Genomic DNA, 26556 nt, shown 5'->3' on the forward strand with positions numbered 1-26556 from the left:
AACGGTGTATTTTACGAACTTAAAGCAAGAGTAACTTTTAGTACTAGAATTCCTCATAATTTAATAATCTAGTGTAAAAAATTCTTAAAAATTAAAGACAAAAAATTGATGCCATACAATAACCGTTGACCTACCCAAAACGGACGCATATGACCGGTAGTAAAAATTCGCAATCAATGCAATCGATCCATCTCTGGAATATAAATAAACGTACCAGTTTTCGTTTTTCTAAATAGTTTTTTTTGAAATTTTTTTTTGATATTCAAAAAACGAAAAATTTTCAAATCGATTTATCTAGAAAACGGTGTATCCTATCGACTTAAAATAAGAGTACCTTTTAGTACTATAATAGCTTACGTTTAAAAAATCCAGGCTCAAAAATGCTTAAAAGTTAAAGACAAAAAAGTTATGCGATAAAATATCCGTTGCCCCACCCAAAACGTACGTCTATGACTGGTACTAGAAATTCACAATGAATGAAATCGATTTATCTCTGGAAGATGATTAAGTGTACCAATTTTCTTTTTTCTAAATAGAAGCGTTCTGGAGATATTTAAGAAAAACTAATTACCAGACGCCATCTTCAAAGAGCTCTAGCTCCCTTAGGAAGTATTTTCGGACTAGGTGAATTAGGTTAAATTGTCTTAAAATTATCTGAGGAATCTCCTGTCTTCGTTTGTCGGTAGAGTTTCTGGATACCCTGAATAAAAAGGTTTTAAAAATCACACTAAATTTTCTCTTAGTTTTTTACCCCTGCAACTTATTAAAATAAACATAGAAGTTCTCAGGGACTTTCGGCCGTCGCTAATAACGTAATCTTTCATTCTGTGTTTAAATTTTTCAAAAATACTTATTAGTTTTCTCAGGATTCGAAAAAAATGAATCCCCATTTGAATAGCATTGCAGCCGAAAATACGTACCCATCCTCTTAACATTGTTTATCATTATTTAATATAAAATAGATTTAAAATAAAATGGATATTTTAAAACCATACTTCCCTATTTTCGTTACGTATTAGAACCATAATCCATTTTATTCAAAAAACTTCTTTCCATACTATCCATTTTGTTAAATTTTGTAAAATATATTGTTATGATCTACTTTTTATTACTTTTATATCAATTAGTCTTTATTTGATTACTCCAATTAATTATTTAATCAATTATCCAATTGTCGCAAATCATACAAAAAAATTAAGAAAAAATCTCAGGGTGCCTTTTTATAATACAAAAAAATATCTAAATTATCTTATGTTATACTTATCTTCTCTCGTGGTTTCAGTATCTCTTAGTTGGTTCTTATCGGAAAAAAAATAGGAAAGGGAAATAAATAGAAATATAAAATAAGCATACAGAATTGTCTTTTATTATCAAAATCAATACTCTAAAAATCGATCAAATTAAAACCTGTGGACATAGCTGTCCGAATGAAATTTTTACCACTTAAATTTATTCTAGTTCAAATAAAAATTTATCGGTTTGTTCCCGATGACTTTGATAAAACAAGCTAAACAAACAAATTTAGGTATTCGCAAAATTACTTATACTTCCTATTTAATTTTTGAAATATTGGAATCTTAATTCATATGCTTTTATTCAAAATTATAGTTTCCGAACATAAAAATATCTTTCACATAAATTGACTGACCTTTTGCTTCACTCACTCTGATGTCTCCTCTTGACCCAAAACAGCTCTCCCTTGTTGACTATGTTAGGCTATCCATCAAAGCCCTCTCCGTTCTCAAGCTTCAATCTAACAGCATACCAGCACTAATTCTCCAAAAAAAAAAACAACGAGCCAGGCCTCTTTTAACCAGTACTCGATTCAAACAACTCCAAAAGTTCTCTCCTCTCCTTCTCACAATAATGCAGAATCAAAGAGGTATTTCTTCTCAATTTGATCTGTCTCTCGTTCCACTTTTCAGCTCCACACTCGACTATCAAACAACCACTGGTACTTGCTTTTTAACTATCCACGAAAACGTTGACTGCTCTTCAGCGATGCCGATCACATAATAATCTTTTCTTTTTCCAAACTGTCTCAACTTTCAAACTTCTCTTTCCCCATTCCAAATTGCCTAGCCAATCAGAAACATTTCTCTCTCCACCTTCCTCTCTTTTCATTAGAAAAAACCATGCATACTTTCAAAAATATTCCTACCATCATAATAATTAATTTCGGGAAATTCTACAAAATTTACTCGGGGTTAAACAAAAAGAGATTAAAATTCCAAACTTTCTTTTACACTATTTTTCTAAAAACTAATAATTACCGCTACCTGTGGATTCTACTTTTCCCGTAATAAACAATCTTTTTAAATCATAATCCTAAACAAATGTTCCTCTCACTTTAATTATTTACAAATGTCTTTAATTCTTCATGGAAAAACTCATTAAAGGAGAAACCTACTTACGTGAAAGCTAACTTCTAATAAATATTTACAAATCAATATACAGGGTGTATCAAATTTATGTGCCCGCGTTATATAAAAAAAATAAAAATTTTATTCTATCTTTGATTGATAAATTGATACACAATAATATTTATATTATTTTGATTTTTTAATTTTAATCAACCTATTGTAGATACACCACTGTTAACGACACTTTGACGTAAAAGGTGGGTTTAAACGAGGTAAAAATTAAAAAAATTGGCTCCTAGATACGTAATTAAACTATTAAAGGATCCAGGACTGGCTCATAAAAAAGGCGCCAACCCAAATCCTAAAAAAGGCGCCACCTAATCTCTAAACAAAGGCGCCCCCCCAACCCACCTTCTTTACATCACACTTTTGTCAAATCCTAACGCATGTAAAGTAATTAAATACTTGTGATTTTTTTAAGTTTATTTTGATTTAAATCTATAAAGTAATTTACTATTTTTATTGGAAATAGTAAATTATATTAAGATGCCATAAAAATATAGCTTCAGTTTCCCAGTATCCCTTTTATTCCGTTACATTTTTTGGTGCTCTCTGGAGACTTAAAACAAATTTTTGAAAAGTTTGAGTAATTTTTTAACTGCTTCTACAGAGGAATTTACTGGTTCAAAAACATTTAACCAAAATCATGATTGGTGTTCAATATAAGCCACTTTTTGAATTTTTTCAAATTTTAGAGCGCTCTAACACTCCGGGTGATGCCGGTGGTGATGCAAGCTGGAACAAGCTCTGAATGAGATGATAATATGGTATTCATCAGTAGTGAAGGGAACAAATGGAAAGTACTTAGCGAAGAAGAAAAGAAGAAGGAGACTTCGGAAAAAGAGGATCTGTTGGAAGAATTCCGGTCAGCGGAAGGGACCTGAACAAAACGGATCTTCCAGCGGAGGTAACCTTGCAAAGGAGCTCCTCACTTGGGGAGAAAAGATCTAGAGAGGAGTAGAGCTCCGATATAACGGCTATGGTAAGAGCAATGAATAAACTTACCAGAGTTACAAATAATTTAGTGAAACTAATGTCCGACCATAAGAACACGAAAGTCGAAATCAAGAATGAGGTAAAAAACCTTAAAAGTGTCACCAAATACATCTTCTGCCTTTTGTATAGACATGACTGTCTCTTTTTTCAATGTGCCTCTAGTCAGTTGTCGTTCCATCGTTTTCTTGGTCTTCCCTCTGATCGTCTTCCTATTGGGGAACCGTCTCTCGCTGTCCTTAAACTAACGAAGACCACTGTCCACCGAAGACATGGAGGGCACTTTCAGAGAAGTCGCCCTCGGCAGCATTGAGAACCGAAATAGAAAAACCGGAGAAAAGCGATGAGGAAGGAACGACTAAGAGGCGGCAAGCGTATACACACAAATGGACTTTCCCAGACACACAAAAAAAAACACTTTTCCCAGAACAAACTGCTGATTTATAAAACAGTCATCAAACCTATATGGACGTACGGTATAGAACTATGGAGTTGTGCCAGCAAATCAAACACAAAAATTATCCAAAGAACTCAATCAAAAATTCTACGCATCATCGCAAATGCCCCGTGGTACATTTCCAACCAAACCCTTCATACAGACCTAAACATCCCGTTAGTCAGCACAGTAATTCAAGAAAGAGCCAACAGACATCACGAGAAATTGGAAGACCACCCCAACCAATTAATATTACCATTACTGCAGCCACTAAACAACAGAAGATTGCGAAGATTATGGCCCATAGATCTTCGCTGAAACTGAGGTGAAACCGCTGGGTGATGTACCTCATAACGCCATTTTAGTGTACAATAATACATTGATATATGTTATTGTACTTGTTATCAAATTAGCTTATAGAATATGTAATTCTGATTGTTAATAAATGCTTACAAAAAAAAAGACACACAAAGAGTTCTTTCCCGAATAACTTAGTAAAAGAAAAATACAAATGATCGCAACGATGCTGAACTCAAGGGAAAGAGGCTTTGAAAAAATTAAAATTATAAATTCGAATGGGAAGATCACTTTACGGTCGTCAAACCGAGAAGAGGAAATACACCTCCAGGCGACTTTGTAATAGTCTTGGAACCTGGACTTCTAGATGAGGGAGTCTAGGAAAGGTCCCACGACCTGATCAGGAAAAACCGAAACTGGTAGTACATATGTGCAGTAGGTATCAGATAAGCAAATCGTAAAAATTATCTTCGAGGGCGCCGCGCGTCGTATCTAAGCTATGTATTATAATAGAGACAGCGGAAATTTATACTTACGAAGTTGTGCCCTAATCGTAAAAATTATCTTAGAGGGCGCCGCGCGTCGTATCTAAGCTATTTATTATAATATAAACAGCGAATATTGATACCTACAAAAGGCGCCAGAATCTAAAAATGGTCTTCGAGGGCACCGTACGTCGTATCTAAGCTATTTATTATAATAGAGACAGCGACAGCGGATTTTGATACCTACAAAAGGCAAAGAAATCTAAAAATGGTCTTCAAGGGCGCCGTGATTCGTATCTAAGCTATTTATTATAACAGAAACAGCGGAAATTATTGATTCCTACGGAAGGCGCCCGAATCGTAAAAATTGTCTTCGAGGGCGCCGCGCGTCGAACCTAAGCTATGTATTATAATAGAAACAGCGGATATTGATACCTACGAAAGGCGTCCGAATCCTAAAAATTGTCTTCGAGTGCGCCGATAGTCGTATATGTGCTATTTGATTATCTGATACCTGGTACAAGTTATACTTTGTTGTACTCACTGGCTTCACTATGTAAGTTTCTCTAGCAGTTTCTGTTTCTTCATTAAGTAAAAACAGTTTTTATGGGAATGGTAGCCGCCTACCCTTTATGTAAAGGTTAAAAAAATTTAGCGTTTAATTTTTTTAATGGATAGATACTAACGAAGGCAAAAGGCGCACCGGCCCAGTCTGGGCCTGAAATGATCGTAACTGTACCTAGCGACTAATGCCAGGTTAAGTACAGTCCGTTTAATTTACTTACCATTGCACGTCATTATTTACGATAGAGATTTAAGTTGACATTGTTGCCCAATTACAAAAAATTCTTGAATTAATTTTAAATCAAATACATCACAATTTTTGCGGAAGTGGATTATACAGCAAAACAAATTAATATTCAATGTAAATAAATAAAAACTTTAGAAATAGAAAGCAAGAATTAAGTTATAATCTTACGTAAAAATACATAATAAAAACAGTAAATATAATTAAACAAATACTTATAGTAAAGAATATAAACAAATATGAAGTGTCATCACCGCAACTGTCAAATAAATGTTACCAATTTATGCCAAAATATCACATTCGTTCGATTATAGTTACAGTGTATTCCGAACGAATGTGCTTCATAAAAACGCTTTATAATCCATTAATACAAATTAAATAAAACATATTATTGTGTATTTTTTTAAGTTAACATTAATAGAAATCTTTAAGAGGATGGGTACGTATTTTCGGCTGCAATGCTATTCAAATGGGGATTCATTTTTTTCGAATCCTGAGAAAACTAATAAGTATTTTTGAAAAATTTAAACGCAGAATGAAAGATTACGTTATTAGCGAGGGCCGAAAGTCCCTGAGAACTTCTATAATGTTTATTTTAATAAGTTACAGGGGTGAAAAACTAAGAGAAAATTTAGTGTGATTTTTAATTTCAAATATCTCATTCAAAATAAACTTTTTATTTATTCTAAGGGACTTTCGGCCCTCGGTAATAATTTAGTCTTTCATTCTGCGTTTAAATTTTTCAAAAATATTTATTGGTTTTTTCAGGATTCGAAAAAAATGAACACAATGTCCGTGGTAATATTTTCCAAATCTATCTTTGTCTTACAACGCACCCAGTCGAATAGAATATTGTCAGCATATTGTCAGTGACAGTTTTAAATATTTGACATGGCATCGGGAATATTTTGAGTTGTTGATTAAATAATGTTGATTTATAGTGTATTTGATAAATAATTGATTTAAGACGTGAAATTAATAGAAAGTTATTTATTGTATATTATTTGTGGAAGATCCAAGCAGAGACTACATCAGGATAATTGATAATAATATTCTGTGATCCAAGTATTTTTTGTTGTTAAAGATGTTCAAAATTGTAAGCGTTCCATAGTAACAATATATTATTAAAAAATCACTTTAACACTTTTCTCGATTGAGTATTAGTTTTTGTTTTACTTATAAATTATTACAATCACTGAATACATACAGTCGGAAAAATGAAAGAATACCCATGAACGAACATATAAAACACGCTGTATTTTTCTGTCACCGTGTCACAAAGAAAATTGTCCAGTGCAAGTACATGTAACAATAATTATTACATGTACAGTTACGGTCACTGAATAGTTTACACTTTAATTTTTACATTGTAATACTGCAAAAATAACAGTGTCGTACGGATTTGATAAATGTCAAAGTCAAAAAATTTGAAAAAGTCAATGCTTGTCAAAAATTTCAGAAATGTTGAAAAATAAAATAAAACGATATCAAACTCCTCCAAAATGATTATAATGCATTTGAGTGATGCGCAAAAAGCAAGAGCAGTTGCCAAACTCGAAGAAGGTTGGTCACTATGGCACGTTACTGCAGATTTAAACGTGAGTCATATGTGCATATGGAAAATCAAACAAAGATGTGTTTATCAATATTTAATATAAAATAGATTTAAAATAAAAGGGTATTTTAAAACCAGACTTCCTTATTTTCGTTATTAATACCATAATCAAGTTTATTCAAAAAGACTTCTTTCTATACTTTTCATTTTGTTAAATTTTGTAAAATATATTATTTTGATTTTTTAATTTTAATCAACCCATTCTAGGTACACCACTGGTAACGTCACTTTGACGTAAAAGGTGCGTTTACACGGGGTAAAAATTTTAAAAATCGGCTCCTAGATACGTAATCCTGTAAACTATTTAATGACCGCAACTGTACTTGAGCTGGCCAATTTTTTGTGACACGGTGACAGGAAAATACAGCGTGTTTTATATGTTGGTTCATGGGTATTCTTTCATTTTTCCTACTGTAGTTGGTGAAAAAAATATCACATTTATTAACTGAATTAATAATTTGCAATTATACAAATAGCAGTTATCCAAGAACAGTCAAAAGCCATCTCTTTAAGTTAATGATGACATTTTCAAGTAGAATGACATTCTAGTAATGTTTACATATCCATACCAGTGTGAATTTCACTACACGTAATTTGCCGTGTAAAGACAGGAAAAGTAGGGAAAGCCGTAAAATATTTGCGAATTATGTACCCATGGCCTTAAATATTATTTCTACGCGTATATAATAAAATATGCCTAGTAGAATAGAATAGAAATATGCTTTATTGTCATGCAAAATTGTACAATTTTATCGACAAAGCTTATAAAAAGTCAAGAAAACAAAACAATAACAATTCAATTTACTAAAATTACATAAATCGTCAATATATTTACAATAATAACAATAATAATGAAGTTAAACAGAAGTAATCAATTGCAAAATTTAAGTAAATTGCAAATGCATAGTCTACCTAGTAATTAATAAGTTTAAAAGTTAAGTTGCTGCATATGACACCCAAATATAGACAAAAAAATGATAATAAAAATACTGCTTGTGCAAAGGGTACTGTAATTTCTTAGTTATTGATTAAGCAAATCTTCTACTGAATAATATGGTCTTTCAGATAGGTAGGCTTTTGTCAGTTTACGGAATTTGGGGAAAGATGCTCCAGATTTAAGTTGTAGAGGGAGATGATTGTAAAGTTTTTTTGCGGAATATAATATAGATTTCTTTACTAACTCAGAGGACGGGGTCGGCATATAGACGTCAAACGTAGAATTTCTCGTGAAGTAGTCATGATTAGGTCTTGGTGGAAAGACATGTAGATGTTTACGAATTAAGCAAACAGTTTCTAAAATATACAAAGATGGAAGGGTTAAAATTCTGTGATCTTTGAAGTAACTTCTGCAATGTGTTGTTCTTCTGAGGCCAAACAGATATATAATTGCTCTTTTTTGTAATTTGAAAATAACATCGAATTGGGCAGCTGTACCAGAACCCCAAAAAGGAAGACCATAACGAAGATGTGACTCGAACAAAGAAAAATATGTTATTTTGGAAGATGCTAAATTGAGTTCATTCGAAACAGATCTTATAGCATAGCAAGCTGAGGATAGTTTCTTCCTTAACAAATCGATATGGTGGGACCATTTAAGGTTGCTGTCTAAAAAAATACCAAGAAATTTTACAGAATCAACGGTACTGATCTGGCTGTTATTAAGAGGTAAAGGTTGAAGGACTCCTTTATAAGACAATGCTACTGTTTTATCTACGTTAAACGAGAATAAATTAGAGTCAGACCAGGTTTTTATTGTAAGTAGATCAGAAGTTATAGTAGCATGAAGAGTTGCAATAATTTGAGTTGCTCCAAGTGATACTGGTATCATCAGCAAAAAGAAAGACTTTTCCATCGATTTTTAAACTAGTGATGTCATTAATAAAGATAAGGAAAAGTAGAGGACCCAATACTGAACCTTGAGGTACCCCACATACAATGTTTTTGAGACTAGAGTCTGTATCATTTGCTCTAACCAGTTGTTTCCTATCATCCAAGTAAGATTGGAACCAATCTAAAGAAATACCTCGAATTCCTTTAGTTTTCTTATCAAAATGTTATGATTTACACAATCAAAAGCTTTGGCGTAGTCACAAAAAACGGTGGCAGTGTGAAGATTATTGTTCAGTGCTTGATAAACCTCATGCAGTACAGAAAAGATGGCATCAGTGGTGCATTTATTATTTAAAAGCCGAACTGATTTTGTGATAAAATGTTGTTTTCAACTAGAAAGGACATAAGTCGGTCTTTTATGAGTCTCTCAATAATTTTGGAGAGTACCGGTAGTAGTGCAATAGGTCTATACTTGCAGGTATTAGATATTTCACCACCCTTATGAAGAGGAATAATGATGGCTGTCTTCAGGCCAGGAGCGTCATTTGAAATTTTGTTTGGTGGGGGGGGGCAAGCACTATATATACAATACATTATATATGATGTTATGATGAATATTGATGTATTTTTTGTAAATTTCAGTCATTTTTTAGGGCCAGGGGGGCAAATGCCACCCCTGGACGCCCAAATGACGCCCCTGCTTCAGGCACTCAGGAAATTTATCTTTCTCAGAGGAATCATTAATCAGTGAGATGAGGACTTCTAACACATTTTCTGGGAGATTAGAAAAAATTTTTATCGATAGACCATCAGTACTACAGGAGGATTTGCTTTTGATACTATTGATTGTTTGGATCAGTTCAGATTTATCGACTGGTTTTATAAAGAATGAATTCGAGACCTTTCTTGAATAAGGGAGATAAGTAGTAGCTGTAGTAGTAGCTGTAACGCCAATGTACTCGGCAAAGTGATTCTAAAAAAGAACACACCTATCGCCTAAATATTCCGTGTTGGTATCATGTGACGTCTCTGGCTATGACGCGGATGACGTGCAACGGTATGTAAATTAGATGGAGTATATGTACTCTCAAATGTATTTTCAGCTTACTTGCCTCAATAAATTGCTTAAAACAAATCTCACACTTGTTAAGGTTTTTCTTCAGTGTGCACTCTCAAATGTATTTTCAAACTACTTGCTGTAATAAATTGTTTAAAACAAATCTCACACTTGTAAGGTTTTTCCCCAGTGTGCACTCTCAAATGTGTTTTCCAACTACCTGCAGTAGTAAATTGCTTAAAACAAATATCACACTTGTAAGGTGTTTCTCCAGTGTGCACTCTCAAATGTGTTTTCAAATTACCTGCAGTAGTAAATTGCTTAAAACAAATATCACACTTGTAATGTGTTTCTCCAGTGTGCACTCTCAAATGTGTTTTCAAATTACCTGCAGTAGTAAATTGCTTAAAACAAATATCACACTTGTAAGGTTTTTCCCCCGTGTGCACTCTCAAATGTTTTTTCAAACTACCTAATTCAGTAAATTCCTTAAAACAAATTTCACACTTGTAAGGTTTTTCCCCAGTGTGCACTCTCAAATGTTTTGTCAAAGCACTTGCAGTACTAAACTGTTTTAAACAAATTTCACACTTGTGTGGTTTTTCTCCGTTGTGTACTGTCATGTGAGTAGTTAATTGATATTTTTGAGCAAACCGATTACAGCAAATCTCACACTGATAAGGTTTTTCTCCAGTGTGCACTGTCGAATGTTTTTTCAAAGCACCTGGAGTACTAAATTTCTTAAAACAAATCTCACACTTGAAAGGGTTTTCCCCAGTGTGCACTCTCAAATGATATTTGAAATTACCTGCTGTAATAAATTGTTTAAAACAAATATTACACTTATAAGGTATTTCTCCAGTGTGGACTCTTAAATGTTGTTCAAAAGAACCTTTGTGAGAAAACTGCTTAAAACAAATCTCACACTTATGTTTTCCCCCCGTATGCACTCTCAAATGTACTTTAAAATCACTTGCACTACTATATTGTTTTAAACAAATCTCACACTTGTGAGGTTTTTCCCCAGTGTGCACTCTCGAATGTATTTTCAAACCATTTGCTTGAGTAAATTGCTTGAAACAAATCTCACACTTGTGAGGTTTTTCCCCAGTGTGCACTCTCAAATGTCTTTTCAAATTAGCGGCTTCACTAAATTGCATAAAACAAATCTCACACTTGTAAGGTTTTTCCCCTGTATGTGTTCTCAAATGTCTTTTCAAATAATTAGCAGAACCTAACTGTTTTAAACAAGTTTCACACTTGTAAGGTTTTTCCCCAGTGTGCACTCTCAAATGTTTTTTCAAAGTACTTGGGTCACTAAATTGCTTAAAACAAATCTCACACTTGTGAGGTTTTTCTTCAGTGTGTACTCTCAAATGTCTTTTTAAATCACTTGCTGAAACAAATTGTTTAAAACAAATCTCACATTTGGAAAGATTTTCCCCAGTGTGTACTCTAAAATGTCCTTTCAAACGACTTGATCCACTATATTGCTTAAAACAAATCTCACACTTGTAAGGTTTTTCTCCAGTGTGCCCTCTCAAATGTCTTGTCAAATAACTAGCGGAACTACACTGTTTTAAACAAATTTCACATTTAAAAGGTCTTTTTCCAGTCACAACTTTTATAATTTTATTTAATGTTGTTCCTTCGGTGTGTAGACTCACATCATTTCCTTTGTAAGATGAACCTTCAATGGGTTCTTCCATAATTTCCACTTTTGTTTCCTCTTGAAGACAACCTAAAATATTAACCAACTATAATGTAATTGTTTGAGTAAAACGGAAAATGAATACAATAATCAAATTAACATGTTCACTACCAAAGGGTACTTACGTTTCTTTCTTATAGACATCATGCTATTTAAATTGCTGGTATGTGCAATACGGTCCCCAGCTCAAGGGTGAACCACTGGTCTATGAGAAAAATCAATGTGGTCCATATATGAGTCGTTTGGTAGTGAACGAGTTACGTACGGCATAATAAAATTTAGTCTTGTTTTATAATTATTATTTAGAAACATATAGCCCGATCAGGGAACACAAAATTTTACGAAAACCTCCAAAAAAAAAATAAACGAAGGATGAAAATTTGGAAATAGGTAGTTAAAATTGTCTATTATTATATAAAAAAAAGTTTACAATTCTACATCCCCTTCATTTTACAAAAATTGGGAAATACGGTGTGAAAAATATTTTCTCGAGAGTGAATTATTATATTAGTGGAGATACGTGGATGATATACTAGTATGCTTTACAGGAACTAACAGACAACTTGACCAATTTCTATCATATATTAATTCACTTCATAATAATATTGAGTTTACAATAGAAACAGAACAGAATAACATGTGTTCTCCGTATATCATAAACCTACCCATACTGACACAACTATACACAATTCATCATCCCATCCTACACAACACAAATGAGCAGCCTACCATAGCATGATACATAGACTGACAGAAATTCCCATGACAAAAAATACCTTCGAGATAGAACTAAACATCATTAAACAAATAGTAGTAAACAACGGCTATAACGAACAAACAGTTAACAAAATTTTAAACCAAAAACTCTATAAGAAAGCCCTGAAATTAGTGTATCCACCACCACAGAAAGAACCCAGTACCTTCTGCTCTCACACATATACTGGCAAGATAACAACAAAAATAGCCAGATACATAAAAAAGAAAGGAATAACACCAGCTTTCAGAACTAACAACAACTTAAAAAATTTTATTAAGAACAATAAAAGCCGAAAGAGAAAGCAACTACAGAGTGGTGTGTACAAACTAACTTGTGGTGACTGTCCGAAAACGTACATCGGTCAAACTGGCAGAACTTTTGACAAACGGATAGCAGAACACAAAAGGGCATTCAACAATAGAAAAACAGACACTTCTACATACGCACTTCACCTTCTAGATCATAATCATTCTTTCAATGAAGAGTTTAAAATTCTACATATTCAAAATAAAGGCCTTAAGCTATCTTTTTTAGAATCTATGGAAATTAATAAACTGAAAAATACAGATATAATTCTGAATGACCAACTCGAGACAAACAGCTCCCCACTCCTCAACCTCTTCAGTTGAAGACTTAAAAATGCAAACACATTGTAAACTATTATCACTTGAGAAAGGCACTCCGCCGAAACAACTGTAGTCACTTAGTTATAATAAATTTTGTGGAAGTATAGAAAACAAACGTTTTCAGTGTTTTATTGTTAGAAAAAATATACGTTTAAATTAGGCCCGGAATGGGATAAAATGACTAATTCTAAGCAACTTTTGTTCTATACAGTTTTTTCTTTAAGTCAATACTTTTCGAGTTATTTGCGAGTGAATGTGTTCATTTTTAACAAAAAAAAAAACATGTTTTGGACAGTATTTCGCAGATAACTCAAAAAGTAGGTATTTTAGCGAAAAAGATAGTCTTAGTAAAAATATAGCTTATAAAAAATTTAAAAAAATGGTGTACGCTTGAGGTCTGCAGACCCAGTAGAAGCAGAGTTGTAGCTAATGAAAAGTAGGTTCTTCTTCGTCAAATTAAAAATCGAATATTTCAATGAGAAATAACCAAAAAACAGAGCACTTTTCGGGAAAAATTAATTCCAACTTTTTTAAAGCGTTTAAAAAAAGGTTTACTTTTGTTTTATAAAAAAAAACTTCTAACATTAAAAGTAAGTGAGTTACGCTCAAAATATTGTTGGTCCCTTTTATTTTTTGGTACAAAAATCTCGAAAATCACCCCCTAATTAACTTCCCAAATGAAATTAATCGTTACCGCTTCACAAGTTCCTTTACTTATGTATTGTTTATATTATCTATAAGTTTCATTGGTTCAAAGTGCTCATTTTTGAAAAAAAAATGGGTTTAAAATAAAACATTTCTTTTTAATTTTGAAAAAAAATGGAATTGTTCATGGAATTAACTTAAAAATTATTAGTAATACCAAAAATCTTAAAGAGTAATAAAATGTATGTTTTGCTGTTCTGAATATTTTTGCTTTTTTGTTTTCTTGTTGGACCAAAATTTGTTATGCTATGGCTGTTCAAATTTTGCCTAAACTCGTGATTAGTTACTCGTTCAAACCATTTTAACTACAGCTTTTTCAAAAATAAGCACTTTGAACCGATGAAACTTACAGATCATATAAATAATACATAAGTAACTTGTGAAGTGGCAATGATAAAATTTATCTGTGATGCTAATTAGGGGGTGATTTTCGCGATTTTTTTACCAAAAAATAAAAGGGACCAACAATATTTTGAGCATAACTCACTTACTTTTAACTTTTTACAAGTTTTCTTAAAAACCAAAAAAAACCTTTTCTTAAACGCTTTAAAAAAGTTGAAATGAATTTTTCCCGAAAAGTGCTCAGTTTTTGGGTTATTTCACATTGAAATATTCGATTTGGAATTTAATGAAGAAGAACCTACTTTTCATTAGCTACAACTCTGCTTTTACTGACTTCAAGCATACACCATTCTTTTCAGTTTTTTATAAGCTATATTTTTGCTAAGAATATTTTTTCGCTCAAATACTTACTTTTTTGAGTTATCTCCGAAAAAAAGGCCAAAAACATGTTTTTTTTTCTGTTAAAAATGAACATATTCACTTGCAAATAACTCGAAAAGTATTGACTTAGGGAAAAAACTCTATAGAACAAAAATTGCTTAAAATTAGTCATTTTATCCAATTCCGGACTTATTTTGAATGTATATTTTTCACCTTCGAGAGGGGGGTATTCCCCTCCATTTTACAAAAATGTAGAATTGTAAACTTTTTCTTACATAATAATAGACAATTTCAACTACCTATTCCCAAATTTTCATCCTTCCTTTATTTTGTTTGGGGTCAGATTTTTTGATCGGGCTAATAAGAAACATTTCGTCACCTTAGTACATACTACAACTAGGTAACTAAAAAAAAAGCATTCTTTATAAAACCAGCTTTAAAATTAGTGTTTCCTATCTGATAATTATTGTATACAGTGGAACCTCGATTATCCATCAGGGCACCGGACCAAGGGTATGACAGATAATAATCGAAAAGACGGTTAACAGAACATTAAAAAGAAATACACAATGAATGTTCGAATTTGAATCAAACTGAATTATATTGACTGTAATAATTATTGTGCTGTGCGTTTTAATTTTCGGCTTGCGATTCTAAAAATAGAACTCTAAAAGCAGGGTATCATTTATCATTACCTATTTAAATTGAAATTTAATCCAGAGCCCTGAATAAGAACAAAAATTATTTACATAAAAAAATGCGGTGGTGGCATAACTGCACGTGTACATTTCAAGGAATTTCGTTTGGCTTATCGCAATGCTCAAACAAAATGAATTGATGACTAAATTTTTACTTATATGTAGTCAATATAACTTATGTATGGACCCTGACGGTTAACAGAGGTGACAGTTAATAGAAAGACGGATAATCGAGGTTCCACTGTATTATAATTATCAATGTGTTACTATAGCATCAGAAATGTAGTTCTGAACTGGGACAATATAAAATTTTAGCTGTGTTGTCAATTTTTTGAAAAAAAAACTAGATTGTGGCACTGGCTTAAAAATTGATTTAAGGTCAGTTTTCTATATTTTAATTTGCATGAGTAACAAACGTTTATTCGCAACAAACTGTAAGAGTTGAAAAGTTCAGAAAATAAAAATACCTCACTCATCTTCAGAACTCTCAGATTCCTGCTGTTAATTTCTTTTCGCATCTCCCTGGTATGGCAAATTTTCATAAAATGACGGATTCCAATGGTACTGCTGGAGGGGATAATGCAAATAAGGAATTTAAATTGACATATTTTTTTGAAATAGTAATTACATAACATTGAAGAATTATATAACAGCTTTATTGTATGTGGGACACACTGTCGATCGCAAGAAAAATCAACTCGAGATAGTAGAACAAAATTATAGACATAACCCCAAAATTTTCAAGCCGGTAAATTGTTCTTGAATAATGCAAATTTTTTAGAGCAGTTTCCACCACTTTGTTCCTTTTGGAACCCATACCATAATTAACACTAAAATTATGTCCACAACATAACAGCTTATAGACCAAGAGGCAGTGCTGAAAAATCTATTTGAATTTACTAAAGCTAGATTTTTCACAGTTGATTACTGTGAGTGTGTAGAGAAACATACTGCGGTCGGTCAAGCGAAACGTAGAACAGGAGTTACTGAGAAGGTATCAAAGTTGCTTTCCTACGAAGGTAATTAAATCCATTTACTAAGGCTGAAAATCAGTACACACATTCTAAATTAAATATTAATAAAAGTTATTATAGTCGGTCAGCTGTATGACTGGACAGAGCCGGTCGGTCGGCCCCAACAGTCGATTGAGGAAATAAAGCATTTTGGCTCTCAATTTTTTCGTCCATCATGGATTTACTTAAAATTTTTACAGAAGGTAAAGAATAGTCCAAGGATCATTTTATACAGGGTGTCCCTAAAAAATTGGTCATAAATTATACCACAGATTCTGGGGTCAAAAATAGGTAGATTGAACCTCACTTACCTATATACAATAGTGCACACAAAAAAAGTTACAACCCTTTGAAGTTACAAAATGAAAATAGATTTTTTTTCATATATCGAAAACTCTCTCAAGATTTTTTATTGAAAATAGACATGTGGCATTTTTACGGCAGCAACATCTTAAAAAAAAATTAAGTAAAATTTTTGCACCCCATACAAATTTTATGGGGGTTTTGTTCCCTTAAATCCCCCCAAACTTTTGTGTACGTTCCAATTAAATTATTATTGTGGCACCATTAGTTAAACACATTATTTTTAAAACTTTTTTGCCTCTTAGTACTTTGTCGATAAGCCAGTGTTTATCGAGATATTTTGAATATTTGTCGAATCCACCACATATTTGTATATGGTTAGGTACGGTTATAGAGACCTGTAATAATCTGAAAATTTATTTATAATTGACATTTTTAGGTATATTTTGAAAAAGAAGCTACATCTCGATAAAAGGTGACTTATGAACAAAAGACTAAGAGGAAAAGTTTTAAAAACACTGTGTTTAACTAATGGTATGGTCGAAGCGAAGATCGGTGGGATATGTGCATTTTATCAATGAAATTCGATATTTTTAAGATATTCCAGAAGCCGCTACAGATAAAATGTTTTAACAAACTATTAATCATTGAGAATTACTCGACGGATATTAGTACAGTTAAAATAATTAAGACGATAACCGGACAATAATGATTTAATGAGTGAAATTTGAAGTTTTTTTACTTTAATGACAAAAAGAGCAAGCCCATTAGCAGAACCCAATTAAAAATTATTTTGTACATCATATTTGAAACATTATTTGGCTGAAAATCTCATGTTTGTTGGCAAAAAAAATATATTAATTTGTTTGGACTAAATTACAGCTGTGTTTATCTTAAAAAGGGATATGTTACTATCAACATTTACACAGTGTTGCCAAACTGAATTTTGTTATTTTGGGTGTAAATTTTTTCCACGGATCTCCGAGGGTACAATACCACAATAATAGTTTAATTGGAACGTACACAAACATTTGGGGGGTTTAAAGGAACAAAACCCCCATAAAATGTTTACGTAAATATATTGAAAAAGAAGCCGCATCTCAATAAAAACTGGCTTATCGAAAAAATACTAAGATGCAAATAAGTTTTAAAAACGTTGTGTTTAACTAATGGTACCACAATAATGAATTAATTGGAACGTACACAAAAGTTTGGGGGGGTTAAAGGGAACAAAATCCCCATAAATTTTTTATGGGGTGGAAAAATTTCACTATAATTTTGTTTTAAGATGTTCCTGCCATAAGAATGATACATGTCCATTTTCAATAAAAAATCTCTAATAGTTTTCGATATATTGAAAAAAATCGATTTTCATTTTGTAACTTCAAAGGGCTGTAACTTTTTTTGTGAGCACATTTGTACTAAGGTAAGTTAGGTTCAATCGAACTATTTTTGACCCCAGAATGTGTGGTATAATTTATGACCAATCTTTTCGGGACACCCTGTATATCATGCCGATATCATACGTTAAAACCTAGGGGGTGGTTGGGGGGTGGCTAAAACCATCTAATTCGATGGAAAAAGTGATTCTAAGAAAAAAATATTTTTCAAATTTTCTTCGTAAAACTTAGTTAAAACTCGAGTTATTCGCGCTTGAAAATAACAGTTTTTTGACGAAAAAATCGACTTTTTTAGAGGGTTTTTTGAGAATACCTCGAAAAATATGCATTTAATCAAAAAAACTGTAGATATCGAAATTACATCTTTTAGTAACACAAACCAAAGTCTTTTCCTATAATATGTTTAAGACCAATACAAACCGAGATACGGCATGTTAAAAGTTAGTTTTTTTCGTCAAATGCATAATTTGAAATATTCAAAGCCAAATAGTGGGAAAAATTTTTCGAGGAAAACTTAAATAATCATTTTTCAAGTATACAATTAGACCTTTCAAAAAAAATTATAAAATGTTTCTAGCATGAAAATTAAGCGACATATAATCAAAAAATGTCGGTACCTGCTTTTCTCTACGAAAAAATCAGTGAAAACAACCCCCTAACTACCTTGCTAATTCAAAATTGGTCTTCGCCTTTCTGTAGTTCCTTTATATTTATATTGTCAATACACTCAAGGAGTTTGACCTATTTAAAATGCCTAATTTTGGAAAAATTGGAGTTTAAAGAAAAATTGATTTTTTGCAATTAGGTATTTTTCACCTTTTAATTCAAAATATCTCTGAAAATACTGAAGATACGAAAAAAATTATGAACTACTAAATTTTAGCTATTTTAATGACTGAATTACCCTGTGCATAGATTTTCATTACAGTGAATAGTTAGTCAGATATAGCTGTTTAAAACCTCTATTTACCAGCAAACACCCCCTTATTCGAGCCCTTTAAACCCGCCCCAATTAAAAACTAAGGGATCTTACGGAATTTAATTTACACAGTCTTATAGCTCTTTAAAAATCGTACACAATCATTTTTGAAGAAACTTTTTATCGACAAAAATATATAGAATATTTTTCGAGGTATTCTCAAAAAAACCCTCTAAAAAAGTCGATTTTTTCGTCGAAAAATTGTTATTTTCAAGCGCGAATAACTCGAAAAATATTAGTTTTATGAAGAAAATGTACAAAATAGTTTTTTCTTAGAATCAGTTTTTCCATCGAATTACATGGTTAAAATGTAATAAAAAATTCCCACCCCCGCGATGGGGTGGCAACCACCCCCAAGGTTTTAGCGTATAATGGCGGCATGATATAGAAAATGATCCTCGGACTATTCCCTACCTTCTGTGAAAATTTCAAATAAATCCATGCTGAACAAAAAAATTGCGAGCTAAAATGCTTCATTACCTCAATCGACTATTGGGGCCGACCGACCGGCTCTGTCCCGTCATACAGCTGACCGACTATAATAACTTTTATTTATATTTAATTTAGAATGTGTGTACTGATTTTCAGCCTTAGTAAATGGAAATAATTACCTTCGTATGAAAGCAACTTTGATACCCTCTCAGTAACCCCTGTTCTACGTTTCGCTTGACCGACCGCAGTATGTTTCTCTACACACTCACAGTAATGAACTGTGCAACATCTAGCTTTAGTAAATTAAAATAGATTTTTCAGCGCTGCCTCTCCGTCTATTAGTTCACGTGTTTACCGAACCTAACACAATAGTTGAACAAGTAGATAAATCGTCCTACTGAGGAACCCTTGTGTGTACAACTAGATAACTCAACATATACAGTTATAGCATTCAGCATTGCAATACTCAGACATGTATCTACCTGTTGCAGTGGCCCATTACATCACAAATAATTGAGATGGAAATTGTCGAGTTGTAGCATTCAACGCAGCAATCCACGAAGGTTTGTTTAAATGGAATAACTCAAAATCATATTATTTTGAGTTGCCTAGTTGTAGTACTTAAGGTGACAATTTATATTTATTTTAAAGATCACACATAATTTTATATAAACATGTAAATTTTCTACATGTTTATAACATTTAACCCTTTCAATACAGTTGCTGTACAAGTACAATTTTCATTTTCAGACACTGTACTTTATATAATAACTGATAAATTACCAGGGTTTGAAATCTAAATAGTAATGGGAGACTGCAATGCCAAAGTCGGAAGAGAGGATATATATGAGAACATAATAGGAAAATACAGTAAGCATGAAGTGTCGAATGATAATGGCCAAGAATAATAGACAGAAAGGCAAATGGTGATAAGAAGCACACAATTATGTCGAAAAGATATAATATATATAAAGGAACATGGATTTTCCCTGATAAAAAGACGGTACATCAGATAGATCATATTTTAATAGAGAAGAAACATGCAAACAATGTAATAAATGTAACAAGCATCAGAGGAACGGAATGTAACTCAGACCACTACTTGATGAGAACAGAATACAGAATAACAGAATCGAGCATAACATAAAGAAAAACAATAAAACAAAATTATGATATTATTAAGATATTACAAAACAATTTAACATAGCAATATTAAAAGATAATAACACATTGAAGAAATATGAACAGGGAATAACCAACAGACTAATCAGGGAGCAAGAAACATCAGACCCAGACAAATAATGGGGAAACATAAAAGAAGCAATCCTGAACACAACTTAAGTAATCCTAGTGAAAACCAAGAGAAAACACAAAACAAAAGATTGGTATGATTAAAAATGTCAAGAAGTAGCAGAAGTAATAAGAAAGGTAAGGCTAAAAAATCTCACAAATAATGAAGATAGCAATAGAAAAGAATACATAGAATTGAGAAAAATCATGAAAAGAAAATGTAGAAGCAAAAAAAGAAAATACAACGAGAACAAACTAAAAGAAATATAAGAGAAATTAAAAAAAAGAAATAAGATCATTCTACCAGGAAGCAAAAAAAATGGAAAGAGGATATCAGAAAACAGAACAGAACAGAACTGCTAAATAAGAGCGAAGTACGAAAGGAAACAAACCATGAAATTGAAGATGATCAGATAGCAATAGATCACAGAGCAAGAAATAGAGAACGAAATAAAGAGACTGAAAAATAACAAAAGTCCAGGAATAACAGAAATATCGGCCGAAATGATAAAATTAGGAGGGACAAGATTAGAAAAAGAGATATATGACCTGATAAAAAGAATATGGGAAATAGAAAAATGCCAGGAGAGTGGACCATAGCAAGGATATACCCTATACATAAAAAAGGTGCTAGAATGCTATGCGAAAACTATAGAGGCATTGCACTACTAGAAATAGCTTACAAAATCTTGGCAAAAGGTATGAGAAAAAGGCTAAATCAATATTTGGGAAAAATATTGGGAGAATACAAGGCAGGTTTTAGAAACAACAGATCAACAACCCACCAAATATTTGCCTTAAAAGAAATACAGGCTACCTTTTACGAACATAAACCAGTACTATATGCTTTATTCATCGACTTTAAGCAAGCCTACGACACAGTAAATAGATAGCAGATGTACGAACTGATGAAAGAATTGGGGATACCAAGTAAAATTGTCAGGATGGTAAAGATGACAATAGAAACCACAACAAACGAGATAGCATGGAAAGGTTATACAACCAAAAAGTTGCAAACCAAGGAAGGATTACAACAAGGAGACCCACTATCAACAACTGCATTCAATCTAACATTAGAAGGAATAATCAGGAAAAGCAGAATAAACATGCAAGAAACGATATTTAAAAACGGCCACCAATGCATAGCATTTGCAGATGATCTGACACTATTAGCAATAAGCAAGAAAGAACTACAAAAGTAAATGAAAAACATAATAACAGAAGGTAAAAAACTGGGACTTAAAATAAATGAAGAAAAGACAGAGTATATGATAATGGGAGAGATCCAAAAAGAAAAAGGAAATAACATCATAGTACAAATAGATGGAAAAAACATACTCGTTCAAAAGAGCAAAAGAAATTAATTAGCCAGGAGCCAAAATAGATGAAAATGGTCATGAGGAAGGGAAGATCAAGGCAAGAATAGCTAAAGGAAATAAAAAGTATGGAGCATTACGCACATTAATGAAATCCAAATAGGTGTCAAGAAAAACAAAAATCAGAATTTATAAGACTGGTATCAGACCTACAGTAACATGTGCATGCAAAACATGGGTGCTGAAAAAGTCAGAAACAGACCTTTAAGAAAGATGGGAAAGAAAAATGCAAAGAGCAATATATGGAGGTGTGAAAATAGGTCAGTGGAGAAGAAGAACCAATAAAGAATTTGAAGAACTATATAAAGAGCCAATGATCAAAGCACAGAGAATACGATATTTAGGACACATCGAGTGAATGGGAAGTAAAGAATGCCAAAAATAGTACTCTCACAAAGATCAATACAAAAGAGAAGGAAAGACAGGCCAAGGAAAAGATGGAAGGACAGTTTAGACGAAGACCTGAAGAAAAGTAACATTGAGAGATGGAAAGAACTAACATTGGACAGAAGGAGATGGTCGAAGGTGGTGAAGGAGTGTATAAAAAGACTGAAGTGTAATTAAATAAAATTTATAAGACTAAAATAAAATGTAATCAGAAATGTAAACATTTTAGCCCTAGGCCTACAAGGCCTCTTGAGCTTAATAAATAAATAGTACTATATATTATTTTTCATTTCATTATGAGCAGGCACTGTACTATTAAGCAAATTAATGTCCATCGTTTAGGTTCTGCAACCATATATTTTTCAGTATTCGCATCTTTGGAGGACTGTCCATTTTGCTCACTTGTACCATTCATGTTCCTGTTTTTTGAAGTTTTTTTGTAATAAGGATGAAAAGAAAAGCAAATATAAACAACAGAGCGACTGGTTTGATCAGAGTACAAACTTTCCTGACACAACCTGACTCCACCCTTTTTGAATGGATTTTTTAAGTAATTAAAGATGAGACAACTACTAATAAATGGATTGTCTAAGGGACAACTGACAAAAGAAATCGGGCTCAGTGTACGAGGTTGCCAATTTAATATCGAAGGTATGAGAAGAACAAACAATTAGTAGAGGAGTGTACAATAGCAGTCAATTGAATATGTCAACTAAATTTTTGTATGTAAAAATTAACTATTATTATTTACAATGCATTGTCATTTTTATTTATGTACAAAAACTGTGATGTAATAGCCATAGGCCTAGGCTAAATAAATAAACTTGAATGGGTTAACTCTTATACTTTGGTGGATAAGGGGAAATGGATTTTAAAATTAAATATACCTTTTATAAATTATTTTGATTAATTTTTTTAAATTGTGAGTACAATAACATTGTAAAAAAATTATTCCGATTTATACTAAATCTCTACCATTGATTGAAATATAGGGGGTTGATATCAAATATATCAATAAACGATCTCATCATCATTCTTTGCCTTATTCCTATGCGGGGTCGGCTTCCCTAATTGCATTTCTCCACACAATTCTATCTTGAGTAATCAATATTAATCCCCTTTACCAACATGTCCTGCCTTATCGTCTCCCCCCAGGTCTTCTTTGGTCTTCCTCTCCTACTCCTCCCAGGAATCTGCACTTCAGCTATTCTTCGTATTGGGTGATTAATGTCTCGACGTTGAACATGACCAAACCATCTTAACCTATGCTCTCTCATTTTGGCTTCAATTAGTGCCACCCTAGACTTTCCCTAATAATCCAAATATACTTATTTTTAATGTGATAGTGTGACAAAAATTGAGGATATGGCAAGGGTGATACATGTCAAGCTATTGAGTGCACATGTGGCAGAAATGAGAATGCTTAGATGGATGAGTAGAGTGACAAAAAAGGATAAAATTAAAAATGAGTATATTAGGATTAGGACATGTTGTATATTAGTGCACCTATGTTACTAACCTGTTTCAGTTTCTTGGTTTTCCTCAAATGGATTGCCATGTTGTTCTATTTCAGTATTTATGGGGCATTTCTTCAAATCCAAAGATTGATATGTGTCGAGAGTACTTTCTCTATTGGACTCCTCCTGAATTTCACATTTAAATTCATCCAAAACAGCCTCATCCAAGTGATTATACTCTATTTCTGTTTTACACGTTTCCTCACTAATTTCTCGTTTTACTTCCATTTGATTTTATGCATAGATAAATAAAAACAATTTACACCATACAGAAATAAATAAAATTTTACACCATTTTACATTTTACACCCAAAAAGTGAAATAAATCAAAATCTGTGAAGGAACAAGGAGAAGGAACTAAGGAAGCATTTGTCCTATCATTAATCGATGGAGCTACGGTACTTTATTGGAGATCGATTCACATTCAGTTTGGTTTACGGTTTACCAATGTTTTATTTTTACTTTTACATGTTCTACATGTTTCGGAAATACAATACATTTTTGTATGTACTTTAGTACTTTCTCATTTTTTAATAGGGCTTTTCATTTCATGGCCCTGATTCTAAATCAAATTTCGACACTAAACAAGTCGCTTTCAATATGGCGATGGCGACTGTCGAAATTATTTGACACGGAGATGAATGAATGGCCAAAAGCGAGGTTAGGTTTAGTTTAGATGTGTTTTGTTTATTTCTTGCAAGGAAAACTAAATCAAAAGGTATTATAATATAGCTGGGTTTAATTGAAATTTGCTTGTTTTGAGGAATTAGATAGAATAGTATTAAATTAGAAATATAATAATTGAGAATGTCCACAACATGAATCATCAACTCAATGAAAGATGTGAGGTAATAATCTGGGAAAATTAGTAAAAAACAAGGAAAATTAATTACCAGCTATTTTATTGCTGGACATGCTGAAATAAAATCTTCAAGATTTCCTATATTAGTAATATAGCTGTGCAAAGTCCACAGAAAGTGTGCTATTTTGTTTATAAACAAATTAGCGCTCCGAAATCTTTTTTTTTATTATTGCTCTAAAACTCCGAAAATTTTAACTTTAAACCAAAACACTCACATAAAAATTGACAGTAATTTAATTCTGCACATTAATAATTTATTCCAATTTCCTTCGACGGAAATTTTCTTCGGAAAATTCGGGTTTTCCAAACAAAATCTTTAATTTTCAACTAAAATTTGAGGGAAGTAATTATTTATCAATAATTAAATAATTTGGTGACAGTGACATAAATCTTTTTTGTTATGAGTGTCTTGAAGATATGAAAATTTGTATGTACAAAGAAGACCGGAATTAAAAGGTATCTAATGGTTCAAAGATTAAAATCCTGTTGTTTATAACTCTGTCGCAAATGCCGGTCAAATTTGACCGGTTATACCTGGAATCACTCCTCGCAATTCAATTTGTTTTTCTTCGAAAAGGACACAGAAGCCGTGCTCTTTTCAACAGCGTTAACTTAATTTAATTTAATCTAATATTTTCTGAGGGGTTCTATTTGTTTATAAGCCAAAAAATTGTTTCTTTATAACATTCCCGAGACCGCTCAAATGGTCCAATTTCAATCCTGTAAGGTACGTTGAATAGGTATAGTGCTTTTTTATATGAAAATCATAGTTATTCTGGTGTATCATAATCTTTCTGGTTATTATTTCGACCGAAATTTTTTAATTAACATTTTAATTATTGCTAAACTATTGGTTAGATTGTCGCCGGTCTCCTGATATACAGAGAGGGGCTAAATTATGGAATAAATTCATTTTCTCTAAAATGGACGATTTTAGAGAAAAATCCCGAAACAGGTCGATTTTTATTTTTAAATTAAATTTCTTGGCATATATTTCAAACTAGTGACGTCATCCATCCGAGCGTGATGACGTAATTATTTTTTTAAATAGGAATATGGGTTCGTGTTGTAGCTCATTTACAAAGGCGTTCAATTCTCTATTCAGTATTATAAACATAAGTTTCATTATTTATACAGGGAGGCCAAGAAAAATTTTGAATTAAATTAATTGACGCAAGAAGAAGAATGCATGTAATTTATTTAACTCAAAATACATTGTATTGCTGTCAGAAAATAGAAAAAAATGTTTATTTTGCAAATAAACATTGCTTTTAGCTTAAATTAAAAGTTCAAACTGCCAATAGGTAGGAGGGAGTCTGTTTGTGATTTAATTTAAGCGAAAAGAAATGTTTATTTGTGAAATAAACCTTTTTTTCTATTTTCTGACAGCAGTACAATGTATTTTGAGTTAAATAAATTACATACATTCTTCTTTTTGCGCCAATTAATTTAATTCAAAATTTTTTTTTGGCAACCATGTATAAATACCTAATGATATTAATGTTTATATTACTGAATAGAGAATTAAACGCCCTTTCAAATGACCTACCACACGACCCCTATTCCCATTAACAAAATTATCGATTACGTCATCACGCTCAGATGGATGACGTCACTAGTATGAAATATATGCCAAAAAATTGTAATTTAAAAATAAAAATCGACCTCTTTCGGGATTTTGCTCCAAAATCGTCCGTTTTAAAGAAATGAATTTATTCCATAATTTAGCCCCTCTGTATAATCTACTATAATAAATCTTTCATGTCTTCAATTATTTAATTATTGATAAATAATTAGGTACTTCCCTAAAATTTTAATTGAAAATGGCAGATT

At 32.2% G+C, this 26556-nt stretch overlaps 1 protein-coding gene across 1 annotated transcript; it reads right to left on the reverse strand.

The window, feature by feature from the left end:
• Positions 1–1367: 1367 nt before the first annotated feature.
• On the reverse strand, positions 1368–24751 carry LOC126891724 (zinc finger protein 271-like). The gene is made up of 2 exons (XM_050660990.1): positions 23864–24751; positions 1368–11685 (listed from the first exon to the last, which is right to left on the reverse strand). Exons 1-2 carry the CDS (start codon positions 24087–24089, stop codon positions 10034–10036), a joined length of 1878 nt encoding a protein of 625 aa, XP_050516947.1. The 5' UTR covers positions 24090–24751; the 3' UTR covers positions 1368–10033.
• Between the last annotated feature and the right edge of the window lie 1805 nt (positions 24752–26556).

The sequence above is a fragment of the Diabrotica virgifera genome, chromosome 9, assembly GCF_917563875.1.
Source record: "Diabrotica virgifera virgifera chromosome 9, PGI_DIABVI_V3a".
Taxonomy (NCBI): Eukaryota; Metazoa; Arthropoda; class Insecta; order Coleoptera; family Chrysomelidae; genus Diabrotica; species Diabrotica virgifera.

Excerpts from the sequence above, each read along its gene's own strand:
- LOC126891724 (XM_050660990.1), bottom strand. The coding sequence starts at position 24,089 with ATGGAAGTAAAACGAGAAATTAGTGAGGAAACGTGTAAAACAGAAATA. Across the intron at positions 11,686-23,863 it reads AAACCAAGAAACTGAAACAG|GTTGTCTTCAAGAGGAAACA; the intron begins GTTAGTAACATA and ends TTAATATTTTAG.